The 19386-nt window shown below is 42.6% G+C and overlaps 1 protein-coding gene across 2 annotated transcripts in view; it reads left to right on the top strand.

The window, feature by feature from the left end:
- The window catches only part of LOC147121352 (utrophin-like), a 232317-nt gene that overhangs the window by 107288 nt on the left and 105643 nt on the right, over positions 1 to 19386 (top strand). For both annotated transcript variants that reach the window (XM_085981551.1, XM_085981550.1), the window contains 2 exons: positions 1303 to 1377; positions 6094 to 6295. In XM_085981551.1, coding sequence (XP_085837677.1) covers positions 1303 to 1377; positions 6094 to 6295 — 277 coding nt within the window. The remainder of the gene's footprint in view (positions 1 to 1302; positions 1378 to 6093; positions 6296 to 19386) is intronic.

The raw sequence follows: 19386 nt of genomic DNA, 5'->3' as shown, positions 1-19386 counted from the left end.
TCCTCCAACTAAATATTGGGAAGACCGAGGCAATGTCTTCGGTCCCCGCCACAAATTCCATTCCGTTGCCACCAATTCCATCCCTCTCCCTGGCAACTGTCTAAAGCTGAACCAGACTGTTCGCAACCTTGGTGTCATATTTGACCCCGAGATGAGCTTCCGACCATATCCGCTCCATCACCAAGACTGCTACTTCCACCTCTGTAACACCACCTGACTCCGACACTGCCTCAGTTCATCTGCTGCTATACCCTCATCCATGCCTTTATTGCCTCTAGACTTGACTATTCCAATGCTCTCCTGGCCAGCCTCCCATCTTCCACCCTACATAAATTTGTGGTCATCCCGATCTCTGCTGCCTGTATCTGAACTTGTACCAAGTCCCATTCACCCATCACCCTTGTGCTCGCTGACTTACATTGGCTCCTGGTCTGACAACGCCTCAATAAAAAAACTCATCCTTGTTTTCAAATCCCTCCATGGCCTTGCCTGCTCTCTATCTCTGTAACCCCCTCCAGCCCCACAAGTCTCTGAGATCCTTGCACTCCTCCAATTCTGACATCTTGTGCATCCCCGATTTTAATTGCTCTATCATTAGCGGCCGTGCCTTCAGCTCTCTTAGCCCTAAGCTCTGGAATTCCCTCCCTAAACCTCTCCGCCTCTCGACCTCTCTCCTCCTTTAAGATGCTCCTTAAAACCTACCTCTTTGACGCTTTTGGTCATCTCCTTCTGCGGCTAGGTGTCAAATTTTGATTGATGATGCTCTTGTGAAGCGCCTTGAGACGTTTTACTACGTTAAAGGTGTTATATAAATGCAAGTTGTTGTTATTGTCTGTGTATCTCTCTCTCTCTGTCTGTCTATCCTCCACTTTACTCCTGTATATGCATCCCCCGCACAAAGGTACCTCTCTCTCACTCTCTTTCTCTACCCCATTCTTAAATATAAGTATATGTCTGTCTCTTTCCCCCAAATTCCATAACAGGGTCTCTGAGTCACTCCCTCTATCCCTCACCTATTTACCAACAGCCTGTTCACAGGTCTCTTATCTGTCCTTACAACAGTAGATTCATTTCAGAACTGAGGGTTTATAAAGGCTAATTTAAAAGCATTTGTGGTGAATTTCATGTTTAATCGATAAGAATTAAACTAATTACTTTTCATTTCCTTTCATTCTGCCTTGTATTCCTCAGCATCTCCTCACCTCCTATTCATTAGTTAAGTGGTTGAGAGTGTGTTCTACAGTAGTTGAAATGGTTGTACTCATCTTTGAACATTTTTCTAAATTTCTTTTTTGTATGCAGGTGATTTAAACAATGTGCGTTTTTCAGCCTACCGGACCGCTATGAAGATCCGCCGACTACAGAAAGCGCTCTGTTGTGAGTGGCTCCACATATTCTATAGTCTGTAATCTCAGCTTTATTTTATTGTGGGATTCCTTGCATGTCTGCTGTCCAGTGTAACTGATTATAATGGGCCAGATTTTGCAGTAGCAGGGCCATTAGTTAGACTTGCCCCTGCACCCTTCAGCTCAAAAAATCTTTGCCTACAAAGTTGTTGAAAGTGCAAGCTGGTAACGGTGCTGCGAGGGAAACAGGGCATCTGGAACCTGAGTGAACAGGGCAACCAAAAGGGTATCTCTTTAACCAATGAGATTTAAGGATTGGGAAATAACCACAGGAAGGACTGAAAAGGAGGGTGAATTAAAGGGCGAATAAGTCAATGTCAATTCAGGTACAGAAAGAGAAATAAAGCGAGGAAAAGAAAGATTTAATTGAGAGGGAGAAAAAAGAGAGAAAGGAAAAGTAAGAGAGGTTGATTGGCAGCCATTAACACTTACCACATCATTAAAAGGTTGCTTAGGCTTGTAATGATAAGATTTAACTTTCTGTGGGGAGTTTAATGCGCAAATACAGCAAGTTCCTAAAAGAAACCGGGGAGGCTAAAGGCGAGATGCCATTTTTGCAAAGCTAAAGGCGGAGCGGCGCAACGCAGTCAGCAACTTTTGAATATTCACATTTAATTGCACATCTGCCTCTTGCCTGAAGTTGCTGTACCATTTATGCATAATTAACAGCAAACGCCATTAGTCTCACTGTTATTTTGACAGCAAATTCTAGCCCATTATATAACCACATAGACAACTCATTACTTGCACTGTAACTCTTAGTGAGTATGAAATGAACATTGCTGTAGAGAATATGCAAATGTAAATTATTTTAGACACTGAAGGAGACTATGTTTAGCTCTTTCATAGATGCTACCCCAGTATGATGATTACATTAACCCAGATCAATCCATTTTAATTCACCGTAATCATTTTAGAATTGCGCTTGAAATTGATTTACAAATTAATTGGTCCAACACCTGCCAATTTGAGAGTTGTACCTTGGATAAAACACACTTGGATACAAGACGAAGATGATATTGTGCTGATTTGGGGGCAGAATATTGGGACGATAGCACACTGTGGAAAGCAGTGTAGGATGTGTGTTGGCACCATTTGAGTCCCCTGCTCAATGATTCCTCAAACTCAGTCATACTGTCCAGCAGGGTAAAGTTACATGTCCGGCCCTCCCTCATGGTGGAATTGCCCCATGTCCCTCACGTAACTAAATGCAGTTGGTCCCAGAGCAGCACTGGAGACCTGGGAATATATTACCCACAATCCTCTTGGCCTAGTTTGGGATACAAGAGGGGACAGGGTCATATTAAGATATCTGAAAGAAAATCCAATAGATTAGTTAGATTTTTATTTTCCATAGGAATACATCTTGTCATTTGTGATTAATATAATTTACTAGGACAGTTTTTCAAGCGGTTTATTCCTCTATGCGTCTTGATTTTCATGATAGAAATCATAGTTCAGTTACATCTGAAGACTCTTGCAACTATCTTCTATGATCTCATTGAGTCGATTGCATTTTACTGGATTTTGCTGATTTGTGCAGTCCTAGCTGATTTACACCCACAGTCATCATGTTGCCTAAGATTTCAGAAAGGTGTGCAAACTAGAAAAACTGAGCTTGGTTGTCTCCAGTGAATATGCACTATTTCAGACTTTACTTCATCTCATAGGTGGGCCTCCTTGAAACCACTTGTCAATTGATTTAAGTGACTGAAAAGTTCAAGCATGATTTTGTGGTGTGGAATTCAAATCTTGAACTGAAATTGTCCAGTTTCCATATCAAGATCTGGCAAAGGAATTAACTTTTTAAAAGAATGTTGTGATACAGCAATAGACTAATAGCTTCCGAGAAATCATGGGGGACAGGCCAGGAAGTTAAACAAGAGTGGGAAAAAAACAAGCTTGACATGAATCCTATGTTATGTGGTTAATGCATTTATCTCAAAGTTAGACTGTAGAGGTAATTTGGAGAGACCAGAACCTTGCAGAATTACTCCTTTATATATGAATTTGAAATTAAGTTGAAACTGTTGGGGGGGGTGGGGGATGAAAATGCAATTTTGATCATAAATTTGTTTCACAGCAAAATGCATTTGTGTGTGCCTACATAGCGGTTGCTGCACTTCAGTAAGAAGGAATCAACCTCGAGCTTTCTTCTGTGCAACATACCATTAATGTTCTATTTCTTGCCATTGTTACAGTCGAATTGTTGGTTACAGGGCATTTGTACAGCCATTTTATTGGAATTTGAATCTAGAGATCAATCATCCTGTTCTAGCACATTCACCCATTTCCTCTTTGAGGTCTATTAAAAGTAGCAATGCATATTTTGGGTCGTTGTGCTGGAATGTGTACCTTCTTCCCAGTTGCTTTCTTGCTGTTGCAGCAGGGGAGCTCTGGATAGACTACAAAATGAGAAATGTGCTCCCTGAAACACTGGGTGGCAACAGATACAGGATCTCATTGAATTTATTCAACCAGGTTCTCCAGAAGTCATAGATTTTGCATAGTTTTTTCTAAATTTGAACTGCCTCCGGTGTTTAACATTCATATAAGACACTTCTTGTGTGGCATTCATTTCACTGTTGGTCCTGGTGTCCATTATATCACGTGAGTGCAACTATAATGCTGAATGACTTCCCTTCTTTCCTATGCAGTGCATGACTGTTGCTTATAGAAGTCTCACTAGGTCATTCAAACTGATGCACAACTCTGGGGGCCACATTCCTTACATCGCCACAGGATTTTATTTATGGTGGAAGGCACTGTACAATGTCCTATAAATATGACAAAACAGCAACTTTTTTTTAAATTGAGAAATCTAGGTGAAGGGCCAAAGCCCAAACTGCAGAACACCTCTAAGATTAACAATAACGTAATCAATAATTAATGGTTGTGAGATCAAGCTTGGGTTAAAAGGCTGTAGATTGCCAGAAGGAAAGACTGAGGGAGATCAGGAGAACCACAGTTTGAGGCCCTGGGAAGCAACTAATTAGAGTGAGAGATAAGATAAGTGTTGGATTTGAACCTGGTGAGAATGCATGTAGGTTGAAGAATGTAGACATTTTGCTTTAAATCATTCTGAATCCTGCACCACGAATGTTAGTGGGCTCCGCGATGTACAGTGCTATCCCTCCTCCACCTTCATTCTACAGAAGTGACTAAATAGAATGACAGAACAACACCAACATACAGTATTGCTGACAGCTCCCTGGTTATATTTGACTTGGTGTATTTTAGGATGAGGCAGCCTGTTTCTGTCATTCCCAAATACTCTTCTGAATCACTATTTATTTCTAGAATAGAAATAAAAGTGTGTAAATTTTGTTTGGATAGCTCCAGCAACAACAACAACTTTTATTGAGATAGCGCCTCTAACGTAGAAAAACATCCCAAGGCACTTCATAGGAGTTTGACACCAAGCCACACAAGGAGAAATTAGGGCAGATTGCCAAAAGCTTGGTTAAAGAGGTAGGTTTTAAAGGAGGAAAGAGAGGTAGCGAGGCGGAGAGGTTTAGAGAGGGAATTCCAGAGCCTAGGGCCTAGGCAGCTGAAGGCACGGCCACCAGTGGTTGAGTGATTATAATCAGGGATGCTCACGAAGCCAGAATTAGAGGAACTCATAACTTGTGTGTTTGTGGGACTGGAGGAGATTACAGAGATATGGAGGAGCGAGGCCATGGAGGGATTTGAGAATTTAAAATCAAGGTGTTGCTTAACCAGGAGCCAGTGTAGGTCAGCGAGCACAGGTGATGGGTGAACAGGACTTGGTGCGAGTTAGGACACGGGCAGCCAAGTTTTGTATGACCTCAAGTTTACGTAGGGTAGAATGTGGGAGGCCAGCCAGGAGTGCATTGGGATAGTCAAGTCTAGAGGTAGCAAAGGCATAGATGAGAGTTTCAGTAGTGGATAAGCTGAGGCAAGGGCGGGGACGGGCCGTGTTAGAGGTGAAAATAGGCGATCTTAGTTATGCCGCAGATATGTGGTCGGAAGGTCATTTCGCGGTCAAATATGACACCAAGATTGCGAATAGTCTGGTTCAGCCTCAGACAGATGCTAGGGAGAAGGATGGAGTCAATGGCTAGGGAATGGAGTTTGTGGCAGGGACCGAAGTCAATGATGGTGGGGACCGTCGACAATGGTGGCAGGGACCAAAGACAATGGCTTTGGTCTTCCCAATATTTAATTGGAGGAAATTCCTGCTCATCCAGAATTGGGTGTCAGCAGTCTGACACTTTAGAGACAGTGCAGGGGTCAAGAGAAGTGGTGGTGGTGAGTAAGAGCTGGGTGTCGTCAGCGTGCATGTGCAAACTGATGCTGTGTTTTCTGATAAATGCTGCAGAGAGGCATCATGTAGATGAGAAATAGGAGGGGGCCAAGGATAGATCCTTGTGGGACACCAGAGGTAACCATGCGGGAGTGGGAAGAGAAACCATTGCAGGTGATTCTCTGGCTACGATTAGATAGATAAGAATGGAACCAGGTGAGTGCAGTCCCACCCAGCTGGATGACGGTGAGGAGGATGGAGTGGTCAACCGTGTCAAAGGCTGCAGACAGGACGAGGAGGGATAATGTACCTTTCTCACAGTCACATAGGATGTAATTTTTGACTTTGATTAGAGCCATTTCGGTACTGTGGCAGTAAGTTAAAGCCTTTACTGAATTCAATTTTCTTCATCCTTTGTAGTGGATCTATTGGAGCTGCACACAGCACATCGCATCTTTGAACAGCACAAGCTGATACAAAATGAGCAACTTCTAAATGTGACTGAGGTGATCAACTGTTTAACGACCATTTATGATGGCTTGGAACAAAACCACAAGGACTTGGTCAATGTGCCACTCTGTGTCGACATGTGTTTGAACTGGCTGCTGAATGTCTTTGATACGTACGTACTGCTTACACCTCAGTATGGTTTTTGTGATTTAGATTGACTTTAAGCTCATGAAATTGGTTACTTATATATTGGAAATAACAACAGAAAATGCTGGAAAAACTCAGCAGGCAACATCCGTGGAGAGAGAAATAGAGTCAACGTTTCAGGTCGAAACCCTGTGTCAGGACTGAAAAAGCACAGGAAATGAAACACATTAAAAGGCCAGTTTGGGGGCTGGGAAATGGGGATGAGAGATATATTGGATTTTGATATATGCTTAGTCAGCTAAGTAAATGTGGGGACTGTCAATCGACGGAAATTGGTGCTAATACATTTGCGTAAGATTTCACTTTGTTCTAGTTTCATTTGAGTTAACACATAAAATAGTTGAATGGTTTTGTGAGCTTTGTTTTAAACTGGAAAATTAAAATTAAAATTCTGATGTTACAGCTCTGTTTCCATGCAGTCAAAACTGTGCGGGGTTAGATCTTAGACATATAGACAGCCTTCGATTCTTGTACTCGTCAAGGTGACAGACTGTGAGCAGTTCTGGGCATCACACCTTAGGAAGGATATATTGGCCTTGGAGGGAGTCCAGCGTAGGTTTACCAGATTGATACCCGGGCTTCAAGGATTAAGTTATGAGGAGAGATTACACAAATTAGGGTTGTATTCCCTAGAATTTAGAAGGTTAAGGGGTGATATAATCGAAGTTTTCAAGATATTAAGGGGAACAGATAGGGTAGATAGAGCAAAACTATTTCTGCTGGTTGGGCAGTCTAGGACTAGGGGGCATAGTTTAAAAATTAGAGCCAGACCTTTCAGGAGTGAAATTAGGAAGCACTTCTACACACAAGTTTGGAACGCTCTTCCGCAAATGGCAATTGATGCTAGATCATTTGTTAATCTTAAATTGGAGATTGATAGCTTTCAGTTAACCAGAGGTATTAAGGGATATGGGCCAAAGGTGGGTATATAGAGTTAGGTCACAGATCAGCCATGATCTCATTGAATGGCGGAGCAGGCGTGAGGGGCTGAATGGCCTACTGCTGTTCCTATGTTCCTAGAAGTTAGTGGTGCAGAAATTCCGATCCCTACGGGTGTGTACACGCTGTGTACTCACCCGTAGGGACATCGGAAATGCCAGTTTCAGGCATGCACTGCACATGTGCTGGAAACCGGCATTTCCAATCTGTCAAGAAAACTCTCGACGGATCCTCCGGGAGAAGGGCCTCTGCGGGTGGAGAGTTCCGCTTTTTGGAGACCCTCCGCCCGCAGAAAACGCTTACAATTCTTGCGCCTGATAAAAGCAGGCGTAAGCCCTGCTTTTACCAGGATAAGAGTTGAAAAAAGTTTTTTAAAAATTTCCACTGATTTAGCATTTAAAAATACTTTAAAGAAAGGTAAGTTTATTTTAGAAAGGGTTCGACTCGAAACGTTGACTCTATTTCACTCTCCACGGATGTTGCGTGGCCTGCTGAGTTTTTCCAGCATTTTCTGTTGTTATTTAAGTTTATTTCTAGCCCCGTTAAAAACTTTAATTATTTTTTTCAAAAAATAAAATTTTTGTTTAAAATACTTAATTTATTGTAATTTAAAGTCATTTTAAAAATGTGGTGTTTTTAAAAAAAAATGATTTAAAGTTTAACTATATTTTGGGGGTGATCTCTATTCATATATTTGACAGGTCTTCCTGTCAAATGTATGAAGGGAGATTCCCTTCTCTGATTGGCTCCCCATGGCCCACGTGATCCCAGGGACGCTGCGAACCGCCTGCGCCTCTGGGATACGTGGGCCCTGCACACCGGCAGTTTGGAGAGGCCCAGCAGCGGAACTCTGCACTTCCCAGGAGCCCTCCGGTCTTGGTGCAGATCGCAGCCCTCCACCTGCGGGAGGCCTGCGATCGGAATTTCTGGGAGTGTTGCAGAATGGAACACATTTCAGGCACCCGGTGTGAACATCAACCAGTTCCATGTCCAATAAATGTACAGCCAGATATAGGATAAAGCTTCCTGTGCTCTGCCCTCAGCCCCAACCTCAGAAAAGCACCAACTGTGGCATTTTCCAGACCAGTCATCCTTAGGCTTGTCTCAGTTAGGTTGTCAAGTAGAGCTCATTTAAGGGCAGTTTTATGCATTCAACTTGTATTAAGACTGTCCAAATCACATTGGAGAATCCTTGCATACAGAGGGAATTTTATCCCATCAGTTTGGACTGGATATGATCCCAGGCTCGCAGATGAAAGTCCAGTGTCAAACTTGCCGTGCCCTAACACCACCCAGCCCGCCCCCCCCCCAATTTCCCATACGTATAATGAAATTTCTTGTGCATTTCATGTGTTTCAATATTAAATCTACACTGTGACTGTCAGTTTTCTTCTTCCTCAATAGTTTAGTGACTTCTTATTGATTACAGCTCTGGGGTAAGCCATTTGGGACAGAGATCAGGAGGAATTTCTTCACCCAGAGAGTGGTGAACCTGTGGAATTCTCTACCACAGAAGGCAGTTGAGGCCAATTCATTAAATATATTCAAGAAGGAGTTAGATATCTTAGTTAGCTTTTTATTCCAGATTTATTTAATTAACTGAATTTAAATTCCCCAGCTGCCGTGGTGGGATTTGAACTCGCGTCTCTGCATCATTAGTTTAGGCCTCTAGATTACTAGCCCAGTAACATTGCCACTATGCTACCATTCCCATCTCTGGCTGATACCCGGTAAGGTGCCTTTTGGGGTATCGTTCAGTTTCAGCCTTTGAAGTAAAAACAGAAAATGCTGGAAATACTCAGCAGGTTAGGCAGCATTTGTGGAGAGAGAAACGGAGTTAACATTTCAGGTCGATGATCTTTCGTCAGAACTGGAACAAGTTAGAGATGTATCAGCCTTTGAAGGATTGTTTGGTGTTGGTAGTCAGGCTTTCTTGCGCATGGCCAGAAATTGATTAGGAAATATGTTTTTCCTGAGCAGTGATTTCACCTTTGATTACTGCTTAAGAAACAAGTTATTTTCAGCTGCTTGGTTAGGTGATTGTTAAATAAAGCTTGCCTAGTCCAGTAATTCATTTTATATCTTGCTCATGAGCAAAGTGTGCCATAAATTGTTCTTGCAATATCCTGATTTTTACAAGTGAAAGGATTTCATTAATATTTATATGTTTTATTTCAAGAAACAGCTTTCTTTCATTTTAAGATACAGTAATATTTATGTAAATGTGAACAATCTTTTTTATTTCCAGCAGTTAATTTTTACTAATTTCTTCTACAATTATTGTAACATTGATTTTCTTCAATGGTGTATATATTCATATATTTAAAAGATGCGTTGAGTAATTTTGTTAGCTGTGTGAAACTCATTTTAGAAATTTGCACATTATTAACTTTCTACTCAATTTTAATTCATTATGAAAAAAAGTTTAGTTAACCTTTGCCATACTTACTGAAGAGCTATTGCAGTATTGTGATATTTACTGAGTCCCTACAGCAGTGTAAACGCAAAAGCTGTTTGTCCCTCACTGTCACTGTCAACTTTACATGATTGATAGGGGATAAACACAAATACTGATGCTGAAGTATACAAGCCTTGAAGATATAATACCTGTACCATTTACCAACTGCTTTACAAACCTTAAGATTGCTTTGTTCTTCCCTTCCCATAACATTTTTTTTCAGTTATTTACAACAACATAACAACTTGCATTTATATAGCACCTTTAACATAGGCAAACATCCCAATTCACTTCACAGGAGCACGATAAGGCAACATTTGACACCAAGCCGAAGAAGGAAATACTAGGACAGCTGACTTAAAATCTACCTCTTTGACTAAGTTTTAAGGTGGGTGTTAGAGGAGAGGGAGGTAGAGACTGAGAGGTTTAGGGAGAGAATTCCAGAGCTTGGGCACTAGACAGCTGAAAACCTGTCCGCCAATGGTGGGACAAAAGGAGTGGGGGATGCATAAGAGTTCAGAGTTGGAGGAACGCAGAGTTATTGAGGGTTGTAGGGCAGGAGGCAGTTACAGAGAGAGGGAGGGGTGAGACCATTGAGGAATTTGAACACGAGGATGAGAATTTTAAAATTGCAGTGATAGTGGACTGGGAGTCGATGTAGGTCAGGTAGCACAGGGGTGATTGGTGAACGGTAGTTGGTGAGAGTTAGAATATGGGCAGAACGGTTTTGGATAAGCTCAAGTTTATGGAGGGTAAAAGATGGGAGGCCGGCCAGGAGAGTGTTGGAATATAATTCACATTATACACAATATATATTTTTGCTCTAATACAAAAGCAAGATACCACAGATACTGGAAATCTGAAATAAAAGCAGAAAATGCTAGAAATACTCAGGTCAGGCACCATCTGTGGAGAGAGAAACAGAGTTAACGTTTCAGGTCTGACGAAAGGTCATCAACCTGTAAAGCTAACACACTCTCTCCACAGATGCTGCCTGACCTGAGTATTTCCCACATTTTCTGTTTTTATATTATATATTTTTGCTCTACCTCCTTCAGTGAATTTACAGTGTTTGCTTAAGATATAAATACTTTTATTTATTCTCTCTTCCCTCCTCAAAACCTTTATTCTTCATCAGTTGCGTAATTGTAACATGTTTCTTTTCTCCCAATAACTTTCCATGGTACCATTTGCTTGCTTTACTCAGAGAGGTTAGAATGTAGAATTTGCTACCACAAGGAGTAGTTGAGGCAAATATCATAGATGCATTTAAGGGGAAGCTAGATAAGTACATGAGAAAGAAAGGAATAGAAGGTTATGCTGATAGGGTGGGAGGTGGCTCATGTGGAGCATAAACACCAGCATGGGGGTAATAAACACCAGCATTGGGGGTAATATTCTGGCATGGATAGAGGATTGGCTATCTAACAGAAGGCAGAGAGTTGGGATAAATGGTTCATTCTCAGACTGGCAATCAGTAACTAGTGGTGTTCCGCAGGGGTCAGTGCTGGGTCCCCAACTCTTTACAATCTATATTAACGATTTGGAGGAGGGGACCGAGTGTAACATATCAAAGTTTGCAGATGATACTAAGATGGGAGGGAAAGTAGTGAGTGAGGAGGACATAAAAAACCTTCAAGGGGACATAGACAGGCTAAGTAAGTGGGCAGAGATTTAGCAGATGGAATACAATACTGGAAAGTGTGAGGTTATGCACTTTGGCAGGAAAAATCGTAGAGCAAGTTATTATCTTAATGGCAAGAAACTGGAAAGTACTGAAGTACAAAGGGATCTGGGGGTCCTGGTGCACGAAACTCAAAAGGTTAGTATGCAGGTGCAGCAAGTGATTAAGAAGGCCAATGGAATGTTGGCTTTCATTGCTAGGGGGATAGAATATAAAAATAGGGAGGTATTGCTTCAGTTGTACAAGGTATTGGTGAGACCGCACCTGGAATACTGCGTACAGTTTTGGTGTCCATACTTAAGAAAGGACATACTTGCTCTCGAGTCAGTACAAAGAAGGTTCACCCGGTTAATCCCGGGGATGAGGGGATGGACATATGAGGAGAGGTTGAGTAGATTGGGACTCTACTCATTGGAGTTCAGAAGAATGAGAGGCGATCTTATTAAAACATATAAGATTGTGAAGGGGTTGGATTGGGTGGATGCAGGGAAGATGTTCCCGATGATGGGTGAAACTAGAACTAGGGGGCATAGTCTTAGAATAAGGGGCTGCTCTTTCAAAACTGAGATGAGGAGGAACTACTTCACTCAGAGGGTGGTAGGTCCATGGAATATGCTGCCCCAAAAAACTGTAGAAGCTACATCATTACATAAATTTAAAACAGAAATAGACAGTTTCCTAGAAGTAAAGGGAATTAAGGGTTACGGGGAGCGGGCAGGAATTTGGACATGAGTCTAGGTTCGGATCGGTCATGGCCCTGTGGTTAGCGGAGCGGGCCCAGGGGCCGTGTAGCCTGATCCTGCTCCTATTTCGTGTGTCTAATTCTGTTAGATGCAGGAGATGGTTCTGTGATAGTGGATTAACAGTTAGGATCAGATCAGCCATGATCTTATTGAATGGCGGAGCAGGCTCGAGGGGCCGATTGGCCTACTCCTGCTCCTATTTCTTATGTTCTTATGGACCTGTTGGGCCGAATGGCCTGTTTCTGTGCTGTACATTCTATGTAATTCTATGTCATTGGTCTCAAACTGCAGCAGGGAGGTTTTTCCCACTGTGAGTATCCCATGAACTCGACCTTGACCAGGGTGGTTATTCATCTTGTTTACGTCTCACTATTGTTGTTTGTAAATCTTCTGCCCAGTTGTCATGTGAGACATCGTGCACTCTGCATATTGTAGTTCCATGGGGAGCGGTGAAAAGTTCAATCCCACAAAGTATCTCAGAAATGCACTGACTTTATCAACAAGAGCTATAATGCCCTGCGCCAGTGAAGGAATTGAGCTCTGGAAACGATACAAAACTTTCCTGGCAGTGCAAAGAGGGGAAGCCCTGTGTGAGGGAACTTCTTGGAAGTATTTCTACCATACATTAGGGATCTTTATACGTAAATTTAGTGAAATGTTTCAGAATTATGTTATTTTTAATGTATTATGGTAGATATTTTAATCTTTATAGCTACAAAATGGTGTGTGGGAATACAACATTGATTATTAGAGAAATTGGGACAATTTGATTGGTACATGATGGTTTATGAATGGAAGCTTTTGTGGTAGTTACTGATGGTTGATGGTAGATTTTCCTACCTGCCTAGTGTATAGAACAGTGCGTTTGGCTCAAGTATCCCATCAGCTGATCATGGTTAATTTAAGTAATTATTTGAGGCAGATGCAAATTTTGTCCTATAGCCTTGTGACACCTTTGATGTGTTATTAATGTTACTGATTTTTTTTTAAATTATCACACTGATGTAAATTAAGTTAGTTTGTAAATGGGTTCGTTTTTTCTTTAAAGTCAGCTTGAATATAAATTGTAGGAATATATTGAAACTACTTCAAGTGACTTATTGAAAAAGTAATGAATATAGAGTGCAGTTTCATTGGTTGGGGCAATCATTTCTACATTCTTTCCTTTAAAATAAATGTGTGGCCTGTTTACCGCTACTTTATATTGCTTTTTGCCCACTTACTCAATTTACTGATGCAGTTGCATTGCTTGTACTCCATGGTTGTTTAGAATGGTCACATGCTGCTTCTAGCTAAATGTATCTATTCCTGGTTAGAAAATGATAGAGACAACCTAAAGAGGAGTGAGGAATTAGGTTGGGATAAAAAATTGGGAATATAAAATGAATGAATAGATATCCCAGAGTGACTTAGAAGGTAATTTAATTATTTGACTCTGTCGTGGAACAAGATTAATTGGTTTCAGGTTACAGGAATTAATTAGATCTATATGAATTTGAATCCAGCTGCTGGGATTTTGAAAAATTAAAACCATGGCTGCAGTGCTGCTTAAGGGTTCATTTCTCTTAAGCTTGAGAGCTGGCAGGCAAAGCACTTCAGTCTGGGTAAAATATATATTAATTGCATTGTTACAGTCGGGAAGGAGTGGCCCTGGGAGTCCTCCGCATTGACTCCGGACCTCATGAAGTCTCATGGCTTCAGGTCAAACATGGGCAAGGAAACCTCCTGCTGATTACCACCTACCGCCCTCCCTCTTCTGATGAATCAGTACTCCTCCATGTTGAACACCACTTGGAAGAAGCACTGAGTAGCAAGGGCACAGAATGTACTCTGGGTGGGGGACTTCAATGTCCATCACCAAGAGTGGCTCGGTAGCACCACTACTGACCGAGCTGGCCAAGTCCTGAAGGATATAGCTGCCAGTCTGGACCTGCGACAGGTGGTGAGAGAACCAACACATGCTCCAGAACTAGCTGTGCCTCTCTTCCTCACCAATCTACCTGCCGCAGATGTATCTGTCCATGATCGTATTGGCAGCAGTGACCAACGCACAGTCATTGTGGAGACGAAGTCCCGTCTTCACATTGAGGACACCATCCATCATGCTAAATGGGACAGATTTAGAACAGATCTAGCAGCTCAAAACTGGGCACCCATGAGGCACTGTGGGCCATCAGCCACAGCAGAATTGTATTCCACCACAATCTGTAACCTCATGGCCCGGTATATCCCTCACTCTAACATTACCATCAAGCCAGGGGACCAACCCTGGTTGAATAAGGAGTATAGAAGAGCATGCCAGGAGCAGTACCAGGCGTACCTAAAAATGAGGTGCCAACCTGCAGAAGCTGCAACACAGGACTACATGCATGCTAAAAAACGGAAGCAGCATTCTATAGACAGGTCTAAGCGATCCCACAATCAATGGATCAGTTCAAAGCTCTGTAGTCCTGCCACATCCAGTCGTGAATGGTAGTGGACCATTAATCAACTAACGAGAGGAGGAGGCTCCATGAATATCCCCATCCTCAATGATGGTGGAGCCCAGCACGTCAGTGCAAAAGACAAGGCTGAAACGTTTGCAACCATCTTCAGCCAGAAGTGCCGAGTGGATGATCCATATCTGCCTCCTCCTAAAGTCCCCACCATTACAGAAGCCAATTGAATTCACTCCACGTGATATCAAGAAACGGCTGAGCGCGCTGGATACAGCAAAGGCTATGGACCCCGACAGCATCCTGGCTATCGTGCTGTAGACTTGTGCTCCAGAACTAGCCGTGCCTCTAGCCAAGCTGTTCCAGTACAGCTACAATGTGGAAAAATGCCCATGTATGTCCGGTCCACAAAAAGCAGGACAAATCCAACCCAGCCAATTACCACTCCATCAGTCTACTCTCAATTATCAGCAAAGTGATGGAAGGTGTCATTGAAAGTGATATCAAGCGGCACTTAATTACCACTAACCTGCTCACTGCCCAGTTTGTGTTCCGCCAGGACCACTCGGCTCCTGACCTCATTACAGCCTTGGTCCAACCATGGACAAAGGAACTGAATTCCAGAGGTGAGGTGAGAGTGACTGCCCTTGATATCAAGGCGTCATTTGACCGAGTATGGCATCAAGGAGCCCTAGTAAAACTGAAGTCAATGGAAATTGAGGGGGAAAACTCTCCACTGGCTGGAGTCATACCTAGCACAAAGGAAGATGGTTGTGGTGGTTGAACGTCAGTCATCACAGCCCCAGGACATCGCTGCAGGAGTTCCTCAGGGCAGTGTCGTAGGCCCAACCATCTTCAGCTGCTTCATCACAGCTGCTTCATCAATGACCTTCCCTCCAACATAAGGTCAGAAATGTGGGTGTTCGCTGATGACTGAATAGTGTTCAGTGTCATTCACAACTCCTCAGATAATGAAGCAGTCCATGCCCGCATGCAACAAGACCTGGATGACTTTCAGGCTTGGGCTGATAAGTGGCAAATAACATTCGCGCCACAGAAGTGCCAGGCAATGACTATCTCCAACAAACGAGAGTATAACCACCGCCCCTTGACATTCAGCAGCAACACCATCACCGAATCCTCCACCATCAACATCCTGGGGGTCACCATTGACCAGAAACTTAACTGGACCAGCCACATAAATACTGTGGCAACAAGAGCAGGTCAGAGGCTAGGTATTCTGCAGCAAGTGTCTCACTTCCTGACTCCCCAAAGCCTTTCCACCGTCTACAAGGCACAAGTAAGGAGTGTGATGGAATACTCTCCACTTGCCTGGATGAGTGCAGCTCCAACAACACTCGAGAAGCTCGACACCATCCAAGACAAAGCAGCCCGTTTGATTGGCACCCCATCCACCACCTTAAACATTCACTCCCTCCACCACCGGCGTACCGTGGCTGCAGTGTGTACCATCTACAAGATGCACTGCAGCAACTCGCCAAGGCTTCTTCAGCAGCACCTCCCAAACCCACGACCTCGTCCACCTAGAAGGACAAGGGCAGCAGACGCATGGGAACACCACCTACTCCAAGTCACACACCATCCTGACTTGGAAGTATATCGCTGATCCTTCATTATCAAAATCCTGGAACTCCCTCCCTCCCTAACAGCACTGTGGGAGTACCTTCACCACACGGACTGCAGCAATTCAAGAAGGCAGCTCACCACCACCTTCTCGAGGGCAATTAAGGATGGCCAATAAATGCTGGCCTTGCCAGCAATGCATACATCCCATGCACAAATATTTTTTTTAAATGGTCTGCTTTCAGAGTTGGAATAGCCAAATAATCAAACTACTTATCCAAATCAAGAATCTGAATCTATTTAAGTCAAACTGTGATCAAGTAAATTTACATCTGCACTTTCTTTTCTCTCTGCTCTGCCCCTGCAGGAAGCATTTTAAAATGGCAGTGTTTTTGTTTGGGATTATACCTTTTTATTTTCTACTGTACCAGTTTGGACATCAAAGAAAACAGCTATAATCAGGCTAGTTCTCTGCTGCTTAATTCAGTTTTTCTGTGTTTTTGTATCATAATGTCATTTAGGAGCTAATAGGACCTCTACAAAGTTTATCTCTCTGATCAAGTTTTTTGCCATGGACTCATATTCAGCGTGGTAACAATAGTACCAGATATTCACAGACGAGAACATTAATCGATGGTTATAATCAAATAAACAGAAACATTTACTGGAGATTGATTCCAAACACAACAATCTGGTTTAATGTTACTCCACGAAGTACAAACAAAATTTTTGATTTAAATTTGGCATTTGAAACTTTCAGCTTGCGTGTATTGTAAAAAAGTCACCTAATGTCCTGTAATGCCATCATATTGGAAGAAAGTGATTTCAGTGTCCAAGTGCTAATATGTCTCATTAGTCTCCGGCGCACTGGGGTGGTAACCAGAGTTTGTGGTTTACTATTTAATTCTAAGTTTATTGTGAGTATCTAATTAAAAGTCAATCTATCGAATTAACTATGCTGATTGATTTACACTCGGTCAGTAGGGCTAATGAGATACTTGAGTAACATAGAAACATAGAAGATAGGAGCAGAAGTAGGCCATTCGGCCCCTTGAGCCCGCTCTGCCATTTAATGAGATCATGGCTGATTATCCAAATTCAGTACCCTGTCCCTGCTTTCTCCCCATATCCCTTGATCCCTTTAGCCTCAAGAAATGTATCCAACTCCTTCTTGAATATATTTAATGAATAGGCCTCAACTGCCCTGTGTGGCAGAGAATTCCACAGGTTCACCACTCTCTGGGTGAAGAAATTCCTCCTCATCTCAGTCCTAAATGGCTTACCCCTTATCCTTAGACTGTGACCCCTGGTTCTGGACTTCCCCGCCATCGGGAACATCCTTCCTGCATCTAGTCTGTCTAGTCCTGTTAGAATTTTATACGTTTCAATGAGATCCCCTCTCATTCTTCTAAACTCTAGCGAATATAAGCCTAATTGACCCAATCTCTCCTCATACGTCATTCCTGCCATCCCAGGTATCAGTCTGGTGAATCTTCGCTGCACTCTCTCCATGGCAAGAACGTCCTTCCTCAGATAAGGCCACCAAAACTGCACACAATACTCACGGTGTGGTCTCACCAAGGCCCTGTACAACTGCAGCAAGACATCCTTGCTCCTGTACTCAAATCCTCTCGCTATGAAGGCCAGCATACCATTTGCCTTCTTAACCGCCTGCTGCACCTGCATGCTTACCTTCAGCGACTGGTGCACAAGGACACCCAGGTCTTGTTGCACTTCCCCTTTTCCCAATCTATTGCCGTAAATCAAAAAACAGTTCTATTTGCTGATACGTAGTGATAGTGAAAACGAACAGTAAAGTCGCTGACCTTTTCTCAAAGATGCCATTCAACGAACCACAAAACCAATGGATCAATTCACACACAAAAAAATCCCCCAACATTCCTTTGGTGGCCATGACCAGTTGGGCCTAATGGCCTGTTTCTGTGCTGTACATTCTATGTAATGTTGTTTTCAAGCTACTAATTATTTAAGCCTAAAAATTACATTTATAGCACAAATTGATTCTCAAATCATTAAGCCTTATTTTATGTTGGGAATCTCTATGACAATTTTCTTCCACGAAATCCTGCCCCCTGTGCGAGGTGAGACTGGCATTTTGTTCAGCTGCCAGGTTTTTGCAGTGTTTAACTGGGCTTTCCTTCTGATGTTTTTCAGGCTCAACCTCAGTTTCAACCTGTGACAAAAACCAAAAACTGCTTTTGTGCCTAGCAATTTATTTCACTCTGTGCTGCTGAAATAAATAGACAACACTGTCCTGTACCAAGCAGTGTCCCAAAAGCCAGCAAAATAAATGCCTGACTAAACTGTTGGGGATTATTTGGTGGTATTGGTTGAGGGAAACATGTTGGGCAAGACATGACTACACTCCCTGTTCATCATCAAATCGTACCGTGGTAGTTTTAGTGTAATTTGATCTGTAGTAACAGATGGGCCTTCGGTTAACGTCTCTTCTGAAGGATGGAAAGAAAGACTTGCATTTATATAGCGCCTTTCATGACCACCGGACATCTCAAGGCACTTTACAGCCAATGAAGTACTTTTGGAGTGGAGTCACTGTTGTAATGTGGGAAACGCGGCAGCCAATTTGCGCACAGCAATGTCCCACGAGCAGCAATGTGATAATGACCAGATAATCTCTTTTTTTGATAGCACCTATGACAATGCAGCATTTTTTCAGTACTGCACTGAAATATCAACCTAGATTAGAGCAGTTTTTTTGTCTGAGCAGTGCCACAGAATATTATTATAATAAAACATGTGTTGCATGATATAGCATTCCTATAATTATAAAACAGTGCATTATCGAACTCTCTATGAGCATTGCCAGAGGAGGAGCATAGTTTTCATCTGTATTCTCTCAGCGTCTGGAGTATTTTTAGTTGACGACACAAATTAATTCTGGTGCTTTGCTGACTATGTGAGATTTTCCCACCTACTGTGTTCGGTTGAAAGCAGCCAACCTTTCACTCTTTTAATTCTATTCCACTCTTATCACTCTATGATTCGATGATCCATTACTTGTGGTAATAACTTTGGCTAGGAATTTTGTCATGGGAAACATATGCCACAGGACTGTCATATAGCCATGGAATTACATTACACACTTTGCTCAGGTTACCCTGCATAATTGCAGCCAATCCTGTATTGTCAATGAAGCACACAACCAAGTACCACTCCCTCCTCGACCTCGCC

The sequence above is a fragment of the Somniosus microcephalus genome, chromosome 3 (assembly GCF_052327205.1).
Source record: "Somniosus microcephalus isolate GS21.2 chromosome 3, FLI_Smic_1.0, whole genome shotgun sequence".
NCBI classification, from domain to species: Eukaryota; Metazoa; Chordata; class Chondrichthyes; order Squaliformes; family Somniosidae; genus Somniosus; species Somniosus microcephalus.
This window is presented reverse-complemented; position numbering and strand designations above follow the sequence as displayed.